Raw genomic sequence first — 18,321 nt, forward strand, 5'->3', positions numbered from 1 at the left:
TTTTATTTTATTTCATTTTCTCTTAGTTCATATGTTACCTCTTCCTAAAATTATTTCAGGCATCAGTTCAATCATTACATATTAAATTCAACTTAAAAAAACAACTTTTATAAATGATTTTTTCCCAAATTAGGAAGGGAAAAAAAAAATCGAAGAATATGGATAAGAACAGAAAATTAATTGCCCACTATCCTACTGCTCAGATGACCACTATTGACAAGTTTACATCTTTTAAATTTCTTTTCTCTTACGAGCAAGAGTGTAAAAGTTGGAGTAATGCTCTATGCATAGTTTTATATCTCACTTTTTCTCATATACCTTTACTACAGACATTTACTTGGATTAAAATGTATTTTTCTACTTTACTTTCAATGCCCGTTCAGTAGTCCATCTTATGACTCCAGCATGCTTTACTTAACCAATTCTCTATTGTTGGGTAGTTCGGTTATTTCTAACAGGACTTTTGCTGTGTATGTTTTCAGGTCTGATTCAAGCCTGGCAGGGATGTTTTCACACTTCCTTTTTTGTCCTGTGGTTCTTTGGGATACAGCCTTTCCCACAAAGCCTATTTACCCCACTTATCTGAAGACTTCTCAGTTCATGGCCACAAGCTACACTGTTGCAACATTTAAAGGAAATGACTTCTGTCTAAATGATCTGATGAGATTTTCTTACTGGAGGCACCGACATTAAAAAAATTCAAAAAAGAACAAGGATAGGAGGTTTTATTATTACGGAAAGATGTCTAACTCTTTTATCTGCTTAGTTTCTCTTTTGCTTAAATTTGATTATTTAAATGCCAGTCTTCCAAATCCTTGACACTTTCAGTCCTCAAAGGTTAACATTTAACAGCTACAATATTTTTTAGCAAAGTTCCAATTTAAAACAAAAAAGCAAACAAAACTTTCCATTGATATTAATCTGCCTAGTCAAATAATTTTTAGATTCTAATTATTGTTACAGGCAAAACAACATTGTAACACTAAAATAAAATTTTAAAACCTCAATCTGGACACATTTTACCAAATTCCATTCCTTCATAGGCATGCAATAATTTTACATCCTCATAATCAGACTTTTTTTCTCTGAGCCCTTTATCATAAAGTTTTACATGTTACCAATTAGACTTCATGTATATAACCCTGACAGACTTTTAAAAACCTGACCAGAAGAGTCTCAGTTGTTGAGTACTTGGGTTGTTTCTAATTGTTCACTAATATAAAAAATTCTGCAACGAACATCCTAGCTTTTGTTTTTCTTCTTCTAAATGATTTCCTTAGGCTAAATTCCCAGAAGTGTAAATATAGTATCAAAGGATATGGACACTTTTCTGTGTGCTGAAATGATTTCCAAAGCATTTACATTGCTACCATTAGGATATGAGTTTAGCAGTTTTACCAATATCTTACCAGCAGTGACTGTTATACTTTTAAAAATGATTTCTAATTTGACAGATGTAAAATGGTAACTGCTTATGGTTTTTAATCCATGTATTTCCATGCTCTCTCAAGAACCCTGGGGAGGGCGCCTGGGTGGCTCAGTGGTTAGGCGACTGCCTTCGGCTCAGGTCATGATCCTGGAGTCCCGGGATCGAGTCCCGCATCGGGCTCCCTGCTCGGCGGGGAGCCTGCTTCTCCCTCTGACCCTCCCCCCTCTCATGTGCTCTCTGTCTCTCTCATTCTCTCTGTCTCAAATAAATAAATAAAATCTTAAAAAAAAAAAAAAAAGAACCCTGGGGAGCTATGTGTAGGATGCTCCTTGGTACTGTGTGTGAACTAGTAGTCAGAATAAACAGATACATAAATAAAATGGGTCACTCCAGAGCAATTTCAGTTTATTGAGACATCTCTCCTCTTCTAAATAAAGGATGATCTAGGGAGTTGATATAAGTTTGTATCTCCTTATGTCTAAGACTGTGTCATCACCGCAGTGATTTAACCCAACTATCTGAAACTGAAGGTCGGTTTTTCAGGAGACTAACAATATTCAACCTAGATTTATTTGATATTAGGGCTATTACAAACCATGACAGGGAGAAATGTTTGTTACGACACAATTTATTTTTATATGAGCATCCTTTATACCAAGAGTTATAAAGCATTTTACAGTGATGCATAAGCTAATGGTCCTTGTAGAATGCTGATTTTTCAATGTTTATTTAACTTGTGATGAAAAATTGGTTGTTTTATCTTCTGGCAGGTAACAGCCGACTTTCCAACAACTGTGTTAAAGAAAATAATCCCAGAGGTTAGGAAAGACCCTAGACCCGGATCATCGTGATTTACCCTTTCTCGGTGCCCCACACAGAACTGAGGAAGTGCGATGTGGTGAAAACAGAGGAAAAGGGAAAAAAAAAAAAATTAGGAAGGAGCAACAACAATTCTCACCAACAGAGAAAATCTGTCAACCAATATTTTTTCCTAAAAGAAGTGAAAAACACTCTCCTGTTTTTCCCCAGTAAGTGCACAGCTCCTCAACTGCTTTCATTGTAGGGCTGATATGACATTTAAATGATAAAGTAAGACAATTTGAAGTTCACCATATCAAACACAGCAACGGCTCCCCAAGGAACAAGAAAGAAGAATCAATGGCTGTACTGTTGGATGCTTTAGGCCTGTGGTATTATTTTCATAAATTAAATTTATAACTGGCTGGCTTGCTTTCTTTTGCCTTTTTATTGAAGTCAAAACATCGTAACTCCCCATCGAGATGATACTGACAGTTTTCGGATAGACTTGTTGGCTTTCTCTTTTCTTTCAGCCCCAGTCCCTCATCCTAATGCAGAAAATCTGGGAAATGTTTGCTTCCAAGGGAATAAAGCATAGGGTAGGACTCTTCTAAAACCACAGAGAAGTGACTCAGCCAGTCGATGGTAAAGCCTTTATTCTCCAAGGACACAAGTTCAAAATCTGGAATCAGGAGAAAGTCTCATCGGGTCACAGGGCAAGTAACTCAACATCTAAAATGCAGAAAATTCAATGTTTGATTGTTATTCACTTGAGGGTTCCCTGGGTCCTTTGTTAATATATAGTTCATTTATTCTTTCTCCTTCTCCATCAATTTTCATGCTCTCTACTCTTGTACCGCTGGAAGGGAAGGAGATGAATCCCAGTCAGATTTTTTTTTTTTTTGCAATTTATAGAATGCCTGATTTAAAAAAAATATTTAAAGCTTTGAAAAGATCAAACATGATGGCAAATGGCAAATGTGACCTTTGGCAAAGTTAATGGCACAAAGAGGCTTTTGAGAGATGAAACAGTGGAAAGAAGACTTCTGAATTGAACTCAGTTCTGAAACTAGCTGTGCAACCCTGGACAAGTCACTTATCCTCTTTAACACCTAGCTTCTCCATATACAAAATAGAATTAAGAACTACCTCACTGGGCGCCTGGGTGGCTCAGTTGGTTAAGCGACTTCCTTTGGCTTAGGTCATGATCCTGGAATTCCAGAATCGAGTCCTGCATCAGGACTCAGTGCTCAGTGGGGAGTCTGCTTCTCCCTCTGACCCTTCCCCTTCTCATGCACTCTCTCGCTCTCTCTCTTCAAATAAATAAATAAAATCTATAAAGAAAAAGAGCTACCTCACAGAGTAATTGCAGTGATTAAATAAGATGATAATTGAAAGATTCTAGTACAATACCTGTACAGTACAATGCCTGGCAGACAGCAGGCAATGAATAAATGGCCACTGATTCTGCTATTGCTGTTGCCAGGGGTTTAAATAATTACCTCATCTTTTTTCCATCTTCCCTGAGAGAAGATAGCAACACTCAACTAGGACTCACGTAGTGGGGGCTGTGGCAAATTTGTCAGCAAGGTGGTGAGTTCTCTTACTCTCTCGCCAGACTATTCCTCCCAGGAAACTTACCACAAAGCCTAGTGAACCAGGTAATTAACAATGAAGGCCATGACCGCTACATGGGTCATGATCAGCATCACTCACAATGACAAATATTTATTGAGCTTTTCAAAGGTGTCAATTGGATAGAGATAAAATATATTTGTAGGAACCAGAGGTTGTGGTTTTAAATACCTTTCCATATTGATTAATAAGATGACTTCCTGGAAACATATAGAAAAATAAATAAGTCTCTTGAAATTGTTTCAGCTGCATATGTCAGAAAATTAGCTAAGCCATTAAGTCAGAAGAACTAAAAGATCTTAAAGAAGACATTTGGAATTAAAGTACTGTTCAGTCAAGGTACACAGTGCTGAAAACATAATTTAGAAAGTGTGGGTGTAGCAAAGCCATGATGGATAGTGCTGTATCCCCATCTGGGTAACAGTTGGTGGTGGGGGGTGGGGGCTGGAGGAACATGAGGAGGGGAAGGGAGAGGTCACTAGAACACAGAGAGAAATAGCTGTATGGAGAGGGCATCTGAAAGGTGTAATTTTGGCTAGAGCAATAGACCCAGCCTGGAGTGAACTTGCAAGGAGGGAGCTGGGAGAAAAAATACTCCAACCTCACTCTCCTTCCTCCTGCTGGTCTTCTGCTGGTACTCCGACTGGCTAAACCCAATCAAAGTCCAGAGAGCAAGAGAGACCTTGGCTGTATTCTATATGGGTCAACATCCAGGACATGTGAAGGGTATAGAGTGGCTCTGGGAGGGCAAATGGAGGATCTTTAGTCTACCCATAGACTTAGGCAACATGAAACCAAGTCCTAAAGTAGGAAGGCACCTAGACCGGACAGTCCTTTAGAACAGGGATTTTGTCTTGCTCACTTTTGTAACCCTGTTGTCCAATAATCGCCTAGCTCAGAATAGCACTCAACAAATATTTGTTTTAGGAAGAGCAGTATTGCTTGGGTATTCACTTCAATATTAGATTTTTTAAGAAGAACATTTTTAATTTGCTACTAAAACGATCAGAAGCTTGTCTCTGCAGAGTCATAGAGAAATATGAAAATAGACAAAGTGACAAAAGTTTGGCATGTGAAGTCAAAACTGTCTTATCTCCAATGAGCTGTGCAAGGCAGCTCTGCACATGAATGCATTCCATAGCAAAGTTTGGCTCCTTCACAGCAAGTTCAAGTTTAAATCCTATATTAATGGAACCCCCACAATTTACCTAAAGCAGCGGTGCTTTCAGGTAAACATTTGGAGGAGCAAATTTAAAGAAGAGTACAAATGGAATAAGTCTGCAAATTTAAAGGTAAGCCTCCACTATAAAAAAATTTAAAAACCTTCTATGCTTTTTTTAATTAAAATTATCTGTAGTATTTTTACTTTTGATCAGATGATGTCAAAATAGTTGTATTGGGATTAAACTTCCTAAACCCTGACTGTGTGTGGTTTTTTTTTAAGGTTTTATTTAAATTCTAGTTACTTAACAGTGTAATGTTAGTTTCAGGTGTACAATATAGTGATTCAACACTTCCATACAACATCCTGTGCTCATCACAAGTGCCCTCCTTAATCTCCATCACCTATTTTGCCCATCCCCCCATCCACCTCCCTTCTGGTAACCATCAGTTTGTTCTCTATAGCTAGGAGTCTGTTTCTTGGTTTGCCTCTCTTTCTCTTTTTTCTCCCCTTGCTCATTTGTTGTGTTTCTTAAATTCCACATATGAGGGAAATCGGATGGTATTTGTCTTTCTATGACTGACTTATTTTGCTTAGCATAATACTCTCTAGCTCCATCCATGTCATTGCAATTGGCAAGATTTCATTCTTCTTGATGGCTGAGTGATATTCCTTCATATATATACCATATCTTCTTTATCCATTCATCACTTGATAAATACTTGGGATGTTTCCATAATTTGGCTATTGTAGATAATGCTGCTATAAACATAGGGGTGCATGCATCCCTCTGAATCATTATTTTTGTGTTCTTTGGGTAAATACTTAGTAGAGTGATTGCTGGATCATAGGGTAATTCTATTTTTAACTTTTTGAGGAACCTCCATATTGTCTTCCAGAGTAGCTGAACCAGTTTACATTCCCATGGAAGGGGGTTCCCCTTTCTCCACATCCTCACCAACATCTGTTGTTTCCTGTGTTTTTGATTTTAGCCATTCTGACAGGTCTGAGGTGATATCTCATTGTAGTTTTGATTTGCATTTCCCTGATGACCAGTGATATTGAGCATATTTTCATGTGTCTGTTGGCCATCTGTATGTCTTCTTTGGAAAAATGTCTATTCATGTCTTCTCCCCATTTTTAACTGGAATCTTTGCTTTTTGGGGGGTGTTGAGTTTTATAAGTTCTTTAAATATGTTGGACACTAACCGGTTATCAGATATGTAATTTGGAAATATCTTCTTCCATTCTGTAGGTTGCCTTTCAGTTTTGTGGATTGTTTCCTTTGCTGTACAGACGCTTTTTATTTTGATGTAGTCCCAATTGTTTATTTTTGATTTTGCTTCCCTTGCCTCAGGACACAGATCTAGAAAAAGTTGCTATAACCTATGTCAAAGAAGTTACTGCCTGTGTTCTCCTCTAGGATTTTTATGGTTTCAGGTCTCACATTTGGGTCTTTAATACGTTTTGAATTTATTTTTTTGTATGGTGTAAGAAAGTGGTCCAGTTTCATTCCTTTAAATGTTGCTGTTCAGTTTTTCCAACACCATTTGCTGAAGAGACGTTCTCTGTCCCATTGCATATTCTTTCCTGCTTTGTCAAAGATTAGTTGACCATGTAGTTGTGGGTCCATTCTGGGTTTTCTATTCTATTCCATTGATCTATGTATCTATTTTTGTGTTTTTGTTTCAACATTGGCCATATTTTTACAAAAACTGACTAAAAAGAAAACTTCAGGAACTCTTTTTTTTAAGATTTTTATTTTTAAGTAATGTTTGCACCCAATGTGGGGCTCAGACTTGCAACCCTGAGATCAAGAGTCATATGCTCTACCAGTTGAGCCAGCCAGGCATCCCTTCAGGAACTGTTTAAGTAGGACAAGTGATGTTTGACCATAAGTCAAACATTGTGGTGTCATTTAGGACAGTGTATTTCGAACAGTAGCAATATATTTCACATAGTAACCTAATACACACTCAGATATATCCTGGGTCACAATGTAAAATGTTTTTCTTAGTAAAGAGAGTGGTCAAACATTTTGAAATATACTGCCTTAAATGCCAATATGGCATTTGCCCTGCTTAAAACATGCTTTAATATATGATAGTTAATCATTACTATTGATATATATGTAGTCTCTATTTACCCATCCATCTAAAACAAATACTGTGTCTTTCTATGTGACCACAGCCTGAAGTCCTTAGAGAAGGAGCAAGTGGATTAAAAGCTCCAGCATCATGCACTTTTGCTCTGGAGTTCTTTTCCTAAGTTTTAATACTGTTGTCTGAAGTGTTTAATTGTGTAATTTTAAATATTTTGATGCTTTTGAGGCTTAAGGGCATAGGATATAATTACTTAGAGGTGAAATGGAAAATACGGAGTGCAGAGCTATCAAAATCCAAAGTCTGCCATGGGCAACCACCAGGGAAGAAACTACTTAAATATAAAACACAGCTTATTAAAGTTGTACTAAGATTCAAATGATAACTGATCACTCATCACTATGTGTTTTGCATAGTTAAAGAATTCTACGAAGGGTATGAACTACCAGCAGATACAGAGTCTCATAAAGAACAGTTTTATAGGTGAGAAGAAAAAAGCAGAACCAGATTAAATAAGACAATGACCCATCTTGACTGTCAAGATTCAATTTCCACTTCCAGTTTTCTTAAGTTAGATCTTTTTGTGCTATGATCTTACTTTAATAGATAAGACATTTAGATAAAATGATCACAAATATTACTTCTATTCATCCTACTTAAAGCCCACAGAAGCCTAACCCAACCACTGCAAAATCTGCTACCATTCCTTCTCTTATCCATTGACCCAAGGAGCTTAAGCAAAATCAGAAATCTGAGTCTCTCACCTAGTGACTGGATCTAAAAAAATTCATCCACATTATCAGGCTGTTTCCATTGAGAATGATTTCAGTGATGTGAAGAAGAAAAGTAAATGCTCTTTAAAAGACTCCATTTCTATATTAAATCAAATAAATAAAAGATAACAGGATGCTGGTTAGGGTTATAATCTTGTTACTGCTTAGAGCAATTGCTAATGCAAATGAAAAATAATGAAGTCAGGCCCATTTAGCAATTGTCTTTGACAGCAGGGCCGACTCCTGGAAACCCTCAGTGATCAAACTTCAGATGCAATAGTGAGACTTGGTTCTGCAGTATCTCATTTACTTGCTGAAATCAAAGACTGGCTTGTTTCTTCACAGATGGAGCTAGAAGACCAATGATCAAAGGGAAATTAACGAGAAAGGGACTTCTGAGCAAGAGTGGACAAAAAACTTAGCAAAATGTATCACTTTTTTCAAGTTGTGTGATTTCTAATAAAAATGACTGAGCATCAGCTTCCATTTGTCTCAAGTTTTATGCTTAAAACATCATGGCACAAAGACAAACAACCCAATTAAAAAATGGGCAAAAGATGTGACATGCCTCCAAAGAAGATATATAAGCGGCCAACAAGCACATGAAAAGATGCTCAATCTCATTAGTCATTATGTACATGCATACCCAAACTACAGTGAGATGCCACCTCACGTAACTTAGGATGGCTATTCAAAAACAAAAAATAAAAAAAAAAACAAAGAAAAATAACAAATGTTGGCAAGGATATAGAGAAATTGGAACCCTCATGCATTGCTAGTAGGAATGTACAATACTGCCGTCACTGTAGAAAACAATTTGGCAGTTCTTCAGTAAGTTAAACAGAGAATCATCATATGACCTAGCAATTCCACTCCTAGGTATATACCCCAAAGAACTGAAAACTGGTGTTCAAGAATACAAATTAAAAAAAAAAATGTTGGGTGCCTGGGTGGCTCAGTTGGTTAAGCGACTGCCTTCGGCTCAGCTCATGATCCCAGGGTCCTGGGATCGAGTCCCGCATCGGGCTCCCGGCTCAGCAGGAAGCCTGCTTCTCCCTCTCCCACTCCCCCTGCTTGTGTTCCTGCTCTCACTGTCTCTGTCTCTGTCAAATAAATAAATAAAATCTTTAAAAAAAAAAAATGTTCATAACAGTACTATTCACCATAGCCAAAAGCTGAAAACAATTCAAATGTCCACCAACTGATGAATGGATGTACAAAATACAGTATATTATTCAGCCATAAAAAGGAATGAAGCATTGATACATGCTAAAACATGGATGAAATTTGAACACAGCATGCTAAATGAAAAAAAAAAAAGGCTAGACACAAAACGTCACATCTCGTATGATTCTATTTATGTGAAATATCCAGAATAAGCAAATTCACAGAGATAGAAAACAGACAATAAGTGATTGCCAGGTGTAACCATTTAATGGGAATGGTTTTTCCTTTGGGGTGATGAAATGGGCTGAAAGTAGATAGTAGTGATGGTTGCACGACATTGTAAATATACTCAATAGTGGTGGATTATACACTTTAAAATGGTTACATTGGTAAATTTTATGCAATGTGTATTTTAACACACAAATGCGCACACACCCACCCACCCACCCACCCACCCACACCCACCTCATGGCAATTCCAGAAGTTTTATATAGAATTGAGGGAAGTGCTTAAGGGTAGCAACATGTCTGAAAGGGCTCTAGAAACTTTGCATCAAAATTGTGTTTGCTAAGCATGAATAAGGTTTTTCTTTAGACTGGGTATTTACTTAGGATGGCTAAGAGTAAGAGACTGATGGAGATCAAGAAAGGGGGAACCACCCCATAGCACCACCAATATTAAAACATCTTACAGAAGTAGCTAGCTTTTCCATTTTAAAGTAATCATATGGGATACCATTCCTTGTAGTGGACACACAGAAAAGAACTCATTCCATTCCATTTTATTATCTATATTTATTTAAATGAACATAGCCTATCATTTCTGCTCCCAGTGTCACCACTTTTCTCCCCTGCAATACAGAAACACTACTAATTTTCTCCTCCACTCCCCTGGTATTTTTTGTTGTTTTGAGTAGCAATAGGGAGCAAGCATGTGTACATAAATGTAATAAGCTACTCCCCTCAGCAGCCCACAATCAATTCCATTCTATCCCCATATTTCTCTATTAGACAGTGATGCCTTATTGTCTGAGGACACTATTTTAATTTGTCAGTCCATCTTGAATCAAAGTTTCAAAACAAGCAAATAGAGGGAACCAAATTTCTCAGAGCTGGTGGCTTATGGGTTGTTTCTGTACAACTGAAGCATAGGTATGTGCACTCCCAGGGATATTTACCAACATGCTAGGAGGCATATAAATCCCAGAAATAATACAGTGTATCTTTCTGGATTGTCAGTTTCACTCCATGATAAGGGATCTAAGAACATTACTTTTATATTAAAACAGATACATTATGGGCTCCTGGGTGGCTCAGTTGGTTAAGCGACTGCCTTTGGCTCAGGTCATGATCCTGGAGTGCCGGGATCGAGTCCCGCGTCAGGCTCCGTGCTCGGCAGGGAGTCTGCTTCTCCCTCTGACCCTCCCCCCTCTCATGCTCTATCTCTATCTCATTCTCTCTCAAATGAATAAATAAAATCTTTAAAAAAAAATAAAACAGATACATTATGGAGCAAGATGCAAGATCCACATGTATTTTTAAGATTATGTAAGGCTTAAAAGAAATTGCTCACTAGCTTCCAGCCTCTGAAGGGGCAAGTTCATTCTCCCCCATCTTTAGGAATATGTAAAAGCACTTTGTAAACTGCAGCAGACCATACAGATCTGCAACAGAGCACTGGGCATGCCAGTGGAAAAGTATGAGGGTCCCCTCGAATAGCACACTGGCCAGCTAATTTTTCCTCATTGATTTTTTTCACATTTGTTTCCCTCCCCACCCAAAGGACAAAAATAAAGGAAACTTACAATGTAAAATTCAAACAGTATAAAATACATCATATAGAAAGTCATCTACTGAGCACTGACTAGTTAAAGGCACTGTGTGGAGCACACCTAGGATAGACAGAGGAGCCTGTCATCTCCCAGAGCATAAGCATTTGCCCATGAGCAAGCAGGTCATTGTGGGAATACCACCACCTACACTCAAAGTGTATAAGCAGAGGCTGAATGATGACATGTCTTTAATTTAGGAATCCATAGCCTGGCTTCTCATGGCTGTTCTGTCACTCACTAGCTGGGTGCCCTTGACCAAGCCTTTTCTTTATCTGTCATCAGGAGACAGAAAGACCCCCTCTCTTTACATCATAGGGTAGACGTAGAAATCCAATGACATCAAAACCAAAAAAAAATACTTTGGAAAATAAAGGGTCTATGCAAACGTATGGTAACATGATTGCCATTGCCAGGGATTTTCGAGATTAGAACGGCATCCAAGGCTGTTCATGAGTTGGTTCATGAAAGTTTCTCCAGGTTCAATACAATGTTTCATGAACTGGCCTCTCTTTAACTGGACCACATATTAGCACAGTAGGTGTCCCAGAATTGGTATTGAATAAAAATTGTTAAATAAAGGGTAAACAAATGTTGTAGAAGCTGTTTGGGAGAATTGGGGAACATGTTTCAAGCACACAGGGACTTTTCCTTCCTCAGCCTCAGAAAAATAGAGAAAGAATTTAATACCCCTTCATCTAACTCTAAGGCTCTATAATCGGATCTGTTTTTATAGAGACGAATACTAAGGAGGGTTGCCATGCTACTAGCTGTCAGTTGACTCACTGGAAGAGAAAAACTCTAAGTGTGGATACAATGAAGTCTGCAGTTGGCCAAGCCTATCATAAATTAAAAGCTAACCTTCCTTCTTTAGAAGGGTGCCAACTTCTTTGCTTCTGATTCTGTAAAAAATAAAGTCAATTCCATTTACCTGAAGCATTGGGCTCAACTACTCTAATAAAACTATTTTAATGAAAATTTTTGTTGAGAAATAATTGGAAATACTATTTTCTATACTTGCATAATTATTAATATGCTAAATTATACCTATTATAGAGTCTCCTAGAGAGGGAGAGTAAACAACATTTATGTGAAATATAGTTCTCTTGCCATCTTTCTGGGGTGGAAGCCTGACCGCCTCATAATGCATAAGGCAAGATCAGAAGCTATTTTCTATCATAATATCTTCATTTTCAAATCATTTTGTTTTAAAATTCACAGAATAATTTTTACAGAGCATCAGACTGTGCTTTAAAAAGTTGGCAAGGCCCCAAAAAGCTAAACCACAATCTCCCTCACACTTTGGTCAAAGCTATTCAAAACAGAAAAAGAAGATTCTTTTTGGTATAGGGATTCTTGGTGGGTGTGGGGCAGGAAAGGAGAAAGGTAATTTAGGAACTATAGAGGGCCATGAGTTAGTTCTCTGCCCTGGTTAGCAGTGCTAAGAAGAAGTCCCGCCTTGTACCCTGCAACGGAATCTTGTAGACAGGAGGCAGAGCCCTTCTAATTCTAGGCTGAATGAACTGATAAAGTCATCACTCTTTCAGGCCAAGCTGGAGCACACTGCTTAACTTGTCCCAGGAACTGTTTGAATTAACAATGGCAGGTCTGCCTTTGGCTTTGGTTTGGCCAAGACTCTTGGATCTTATAATTAAAAGGTATACACCAGTAAATGTGTTGGAATAAAACCAAGCTGGTGCTCTTAAGACTTCAGAAATGGAGACTTCAAGGAGGAGAGATCTTGACTAATCATAATTATGAAAGTAGAGATGTTAGAGAAGTTACAGAAAGCCAGTAATTTAAGGAGAAAAAAAAGAAAAGATCTTAAACACAGTAGAAGCCCATTTTGTTTTTCCTTATCAGTCCCATGTGTGGACCGGAAGGACACAAATGGGGTGACAAAAGACTTTAATAAATTGCTAAGTGAGAGACCATCAAAGGGTTGTTTAGAGAAATTATGCTTTGACGATTGAGCCTGACGTCAAGGGAATACCTTTCTAAGGTATTTCCTTAGAAATGGCCAGAGAAAGAACCATACTTGGTGAAAAATAATGGCATGTGTCTCAATGTGAATTTTTTTTAGCTTTTCACACAGTGTTTCCTGCTAATATTTTTTGGGTGCTCTCAGCAGAGGACAGCCAAGTGTGTGGGCTCTAGAATCAATTTTGGGTCTGAATTTTGCTTTGAGCACATTTCCCCACCTATAGTTCCTTCCCCTCTAGCTTAGGCTAAAATTAACATAATCTTTCTAAGGCTCACTTTTCTTACCTACAAGACAAAGGTAATAATTGTACCTGCCTCATAGGGTCCTGAGATGATCATATGAGAAAATACAGATAATATAGGGGCCAGGGCCTGGCATACAGTAAGGGTTTAAGAAATGATATTTATTGGTATTAAAATAATAACTATAGGCAGTCTTTTAAATTGAGCAAATCCACATTCTCTCGTATTTCCTTAAGGTTTGGTACCCATGTTGCCTTTTCTTTCTTTTTCTACTCAGCGGCTCCTGAAAAAAAGTACATCTTTTATCTTATTTTTTTCTGCCGAGTTACTGCCCAGACAGGGACTCTCATGATAAAAAACAAGTTTAAAACTTCCATTTACTTTAAATAGTGAGTCATAAAATTAATTAATTATAATATTTGAGGCTATCATGTTCCTGGGTCATTCGAAGGTAAAAATCTCAAACAGAATTTGATGAAGAACAGTAAGATTTTATCAAGTACAATTCTATTTTCTAGAGAAGGGAAAGGATATACCTGTAGTGGATATTCTGCCCTTGGTCAGGTCTCTGCTTTCGAATGCTGGTTCTTGTAGCCCTTCCCATGGACGGCATGTCCCCAACCTGGCCCCATCATCTCTAACTTGGGCTATAGCAATAACCAGTTAGTAACTCTAACTGGGCTCTTTGGCTATACCTTTTTTACAAAACATCATTTTTTGTCACAAAGCTCACTTTTTGAAAATATAAACATCGATGTCCAAATTTCTTGATCTGATATACAATGCTCTCTCTAATCTGGTGCCTAACCACATTTCCAGGAATTCTTCTCAACATTTTCCATTAAGAGAAAGTTCTACCAACACTGAATTCCTCCAGCACACATCATACTTTCAATGCGTTTGTGTTTTTTACTCAGGCTGTTACCTCTGCCTGGGAAATCTTTTCATCTTTCCTCCTAAAAACCTGGAATATCCTTTGTAAAACAAATCTTATGTGGATTCTATTGAGCACATACTTGGTGCCAAGGATAGTTGTAAGCACTTACAACATACAAACTAGTTCAGCATTTACTAAGTCCTACGAGGGGTATTATTATTATCTCTACAGAAGAGAGAAGTGAGGCACATAGAGGTTAAGTAATGTGTCCAGAGTCACATTGCTGGTAAGTAGATGCTACTTCTGATCAGTCAGAATTAATTCTGTCCTCTTTTCTATTATAGGATCTTGTTTATATGACCATTTTGGTGCTTGTTAGAGTCTGGTGTGTTATAAGCTCCTTTTCTATTTACCTTTGGATACTCAGTCACTATACTTTACATTTAATTAGCACTTAACTAAAGGTTACCAACTGCATGAATCCTGATAAGGAAAATACAGCTACATTCTGTACAGATTTTCCTAACATCATGTATGCTTTCGTGTCCTTATTTGGTTGCAAAAATAGACTTAGTGTCAACTGAATAGAAAATAAGAGTGGGTAGATGAGAGAACATAAAGGGTTGCAGAGACGGTATACTTTTGTAAAAGTACATGCTTCAACCTACAGCAATAACCAAATGCCGTACACACTCCTAAATTCTGAAGTTACTGAAGCACAGAAGGAGAAATTGAAAACATAAAGCATAGCTTTTCAAAGCCCCAAACCTTTTTAAACAAACTTCCTTTTTTCATTTCTAAACATTAGGTTTTATTTTAAGCTACACATATTAGGGAGAGTTAAGAGTCTCTTGAAACAACTTAGTTTAGTTTTGACAGTAACTCTTCTGCAAGGACTCTTTCCTACACCATTTCTCCAGGACTCAATTTTCCCCTTAGCTGTCACAGGAAAACCAATGATAGATGACATTTCGTGCTCTCCCGTGGACATCGCTTATCTGGACCAGTAGTTTAGGTGAATAGTTACCAGGGGAGGATTCCTATGGCAGTTACTACGTCACTATGCAAAACCTTCAGATAGTTCCAAAGACAACATTTTAGTATCTACTTCAGCCTTCAAGAAAGTATATAACAAGGAACAACTGGGTCCTTATTTCAAAGAAGAAAAAGTAAACTGTGGACATTCAGCTCCTCATACCACTACTTTTCTGATTTCCAAGTTAAAAGTTTTTGAGCATGGTGTTGTAGATAAAAAGAGAATAAAATTGCCTGTTGCTCTCAAGAAAGCTCCCATTCTAGATGGTTAGGAAGACATTTACTCAAATAGCTACTCCATTCTATAATCTGGCCACAAGTCTGAGAGCCCAGAGGAAAGAAGGAACCACCCTGTGTAGACATGGACATAGGAGGGAGAGTTGGTGGAGGAGGTCCCACTTTTGTGCCTCAAGGAGGCATCAGATCTAGCCTGGTAGACAGGTATGGAGGAGGTAAGGTGGAAACTGGAATTATAGATAGAATAAAATGCAATAATGAACACAAAGGCAAGAAGAGAAGCTTAAAATACTGTATTGTTAGGGCATGGGGTGCTTAATGACATAAAAGGAGGAGAAAAAGAGGAAGAGAGAAAATAAAAAGATTTTTGTCCCATTTCATAGAAGGAAGGGCAGAGGCTATACCTACCAATCTCATGTAAAAATATAAAGGAGAAAATCAGAAGTCTATAGGAATTAAATGCAATTAAATGAGTTATTAGGAAGTCAGAATATGTTGTTTGATAGCATTGCATTTAATGACATCAGGACTATTTAAGGAAAATCATAAGACCTTCCTAACTGGACAACAAGTCATCAGTATTTAAAAAATTAGGATCAGAAATTTAGAAGATAAAATATTTTAGGCAAAACTAGTTTAGATTAGGCCTTTGTCATACCTCAAATATTTGGGTTTGTTTTAACATTAGTTTTTTAAAATGAATGTTTATTGAGAACCTATTATTTATCAAGTAAATTCTTAGAACTGATTTTAAGAGATTGAGAAAACACAAAAATGAAAGAAGTTCCAAATGAAACTAAATAATCTTATTATTCATGTAAAATTTTATGTATTTTTTCTGAAATAAGTAATTCAGCAAGTTTAAAAAGAAGCTTAATTGGACACTAAGAGTAAACCAAGGAAATACTGATTAGAGAACAAATTCACCTTGGAAAGCAGAAAAGCACATCTGATTATGAGAACAATCAGACAATTGAAAATCTTACTGAATAGGGTTGCTGGCGGGCAATGATGTCAAACCTAACAGAGCTACTCAAATGGGGAATCCTATGCTTCAGAAAAAGGGTTATGAGTCAGCATCTTGAGAGACCCAAGGAAGCTAGACCCCAAAAAATCAACCTCCAAGGGCAGGTCCTCTCTTCCCTTAGGTGGGGCTTTTGCTTTCTCATTTACACTTAATTTTATAAAATATATTTCCTTTGAAGATGTGAAGAGAAGACTTAAGGAAAAAATTCAAGGAATCAAGAAGAAGCTTCTGTTTATTTTGTGGTATGGCACCTTCTATTGGTATGGGTGCATGAAGTCACATAAGATTATGGGTAAAAAGGAGCCGTAAGAATCCTGTGTGACAATAGTAAGATTCGGTCAGCCAGGTGCACAGCATCTGGTCAGAATGAGGGTCCACTTCCCTCATGCCATCTGGATTGAGGATTGGAGATAAAAATCTCTAGAATATGTAATCATTCAGTTCCTAAAGATGATGATGCCATAATCAATAGTTGTTTCCATTTTCAAAATGGGGACAGTTTTTAAAATTAAAAAGAAATCCTCCATATGTTATATCATCTTAGACAAAAATAAATTTTGACTGTATGAACATCTTTATGTCTCAATTCCCTTATCTCACTGTGTGTGTGTGTATAGGGGGAGTAATATTTTTCCTCATGAAGTTATTGTAAGGATTAAATGAGATCATGTAAGGAAAATAATTGCTACTAAATGTTGGCTAATTGAATTTAAATTTAAAAAAGAAAAGAATTGGCATGGGGTTAGGTAAAAACCAAGGATTTATTAAATTATTTTTTAAAAAAGAAGAAAAAGAAGCCTTCACATTTATATACCCACTGTATTTTTGGTTAAGAGTTTATTTCCAATATTTAATATATTAAATAATGGCTGATATACCACAATCATGTAAAAGAGAAATGTTGACCCTGATTTCTTAGGAGTTTACACAGTCTTCAGTAAATGAAAACATTGTGACTGATATACCTCAATACTTAAGACTGGTTAATTCATTCTAAAACAAAGCCACATCCCTCTAGGCTTAAATTCACAGCCCATAGCCTTAATGACTAGCCGTTTCCCAAATGTGATATTCTGATGGACTTCTTGCTCCTTCAGGAATTACTGCCACACTCAATCAGTTATCTTTTAATCTAGCTTAGAACTCAGTCTCATTTGATTATTAGTAGTCTGAGCTTAAGTGAATTTAGAAAATTGCATATTGACACAGAAAATGTATGCTTTTTGCAGTCGAACACTCTAATGCAAAGGCATGGGATTACAAATTTCATTCAAAGGAGTTTTTAAAATGAACATAGTGATTTTGGTTTTCACTCCACCTGAGGAGTTTGAGAAGAGGATGAGCATAAGGCAATAGGTCTATTTTCTATTGATTTTCTCTATGATTTGTAGATATTTCATCATCAAACAAACATAATTTACCATTACAAACCATGAATCCATCAAAATTAATATAATCTTGAAATTACACTGAAATACTGACCTGAATCCTATGGAAACTACTTTTGCAGGAAGGAAAAAAAATTAATTTTAGGAGAATTATAATTAAGTCTTTTTAGATTTAACTGGACAACAGAATCCAAGGAGAGTATTATTTAGCACAATGCAGTTCATCTCTTTAGATTTATTAAATTATTTACCCAGCATTGAGGACAGTCATATCTATGATCTATCATTCAAACATGGGAATGTCAAATCTCTAACTTTCTTTAACCTTTGCTCTAGTAATGGAATAAGGATGTTCCTTATTTCTGAAAGAGGAGATAGCTATTTTTTTCTCTCCATTTGCTATATGTACATATTTTAAAATTTTGTCCTCCATAATATGTATAAATTTATTTAATCACTTGTTTTCCCCAAATATAAGCTAATAATTATAACAGTTATAATACCTTTCATTTTATATGTATTCTCAAATTGTCTTTAGATTTGCATTCTTGATATTTTCAATCAACTTTGGTGCATATTTTTAAAATCCCTAACATATACTTTTTGAATATTGAATACATGAATTATTAGCTCAACT

General features: G+C 36.8%; 1 protein-coding gene across 3 annotated transcripts in view; it reads right to left on the reverse strand.

Moving 5' to 3' along the window:
- The window catches only part of ST6GALNAC3 (ST6 N-acetylgalactosaminide alpha-2,6-sialyltransferase 3), a 521,749-nt gene that overhangs the window by 155,103 nt on the left and 348,325 nt on the right, over positions 1 to 18,321 (reverse strand). Inside the window, exon 4 of one of the 3 annotated variants that reach the window (XM_064588968.1) lies at positions 1,962 to 3,086. The exons of the other annotated variants lie outside the window; for them this stretch is intronic. Coding sequence (XP_064445038.1) covers positions 2,990 to 3,086 — 97 coding nt within the window. The 3' untranslated portion in view covers positions 1,962 to 2,989. Of the gene's footprint in view, positions 1 to 1,961; positions 3,087 to 18,321 lie in introns of those variants that run through there. 3 annotated transcript variants of the gene reach the window in all.

Source organism: Mirounga angustirostris, unplaced genomic scaffold (assembly GCF_029215605.1).
Source record: "Mirounga angustirostris isolate CCGP_5_RB_7025 unplaced genomic scaffold, mMirAng1.0.hap1 SCAF_4, whole genome shotgun sequence".
NCBI lineage: Eukaryota > Metazoa > Chordata > Mammalia > Carnivora > Phocidae > Mirounga > Mirounga angustirostris.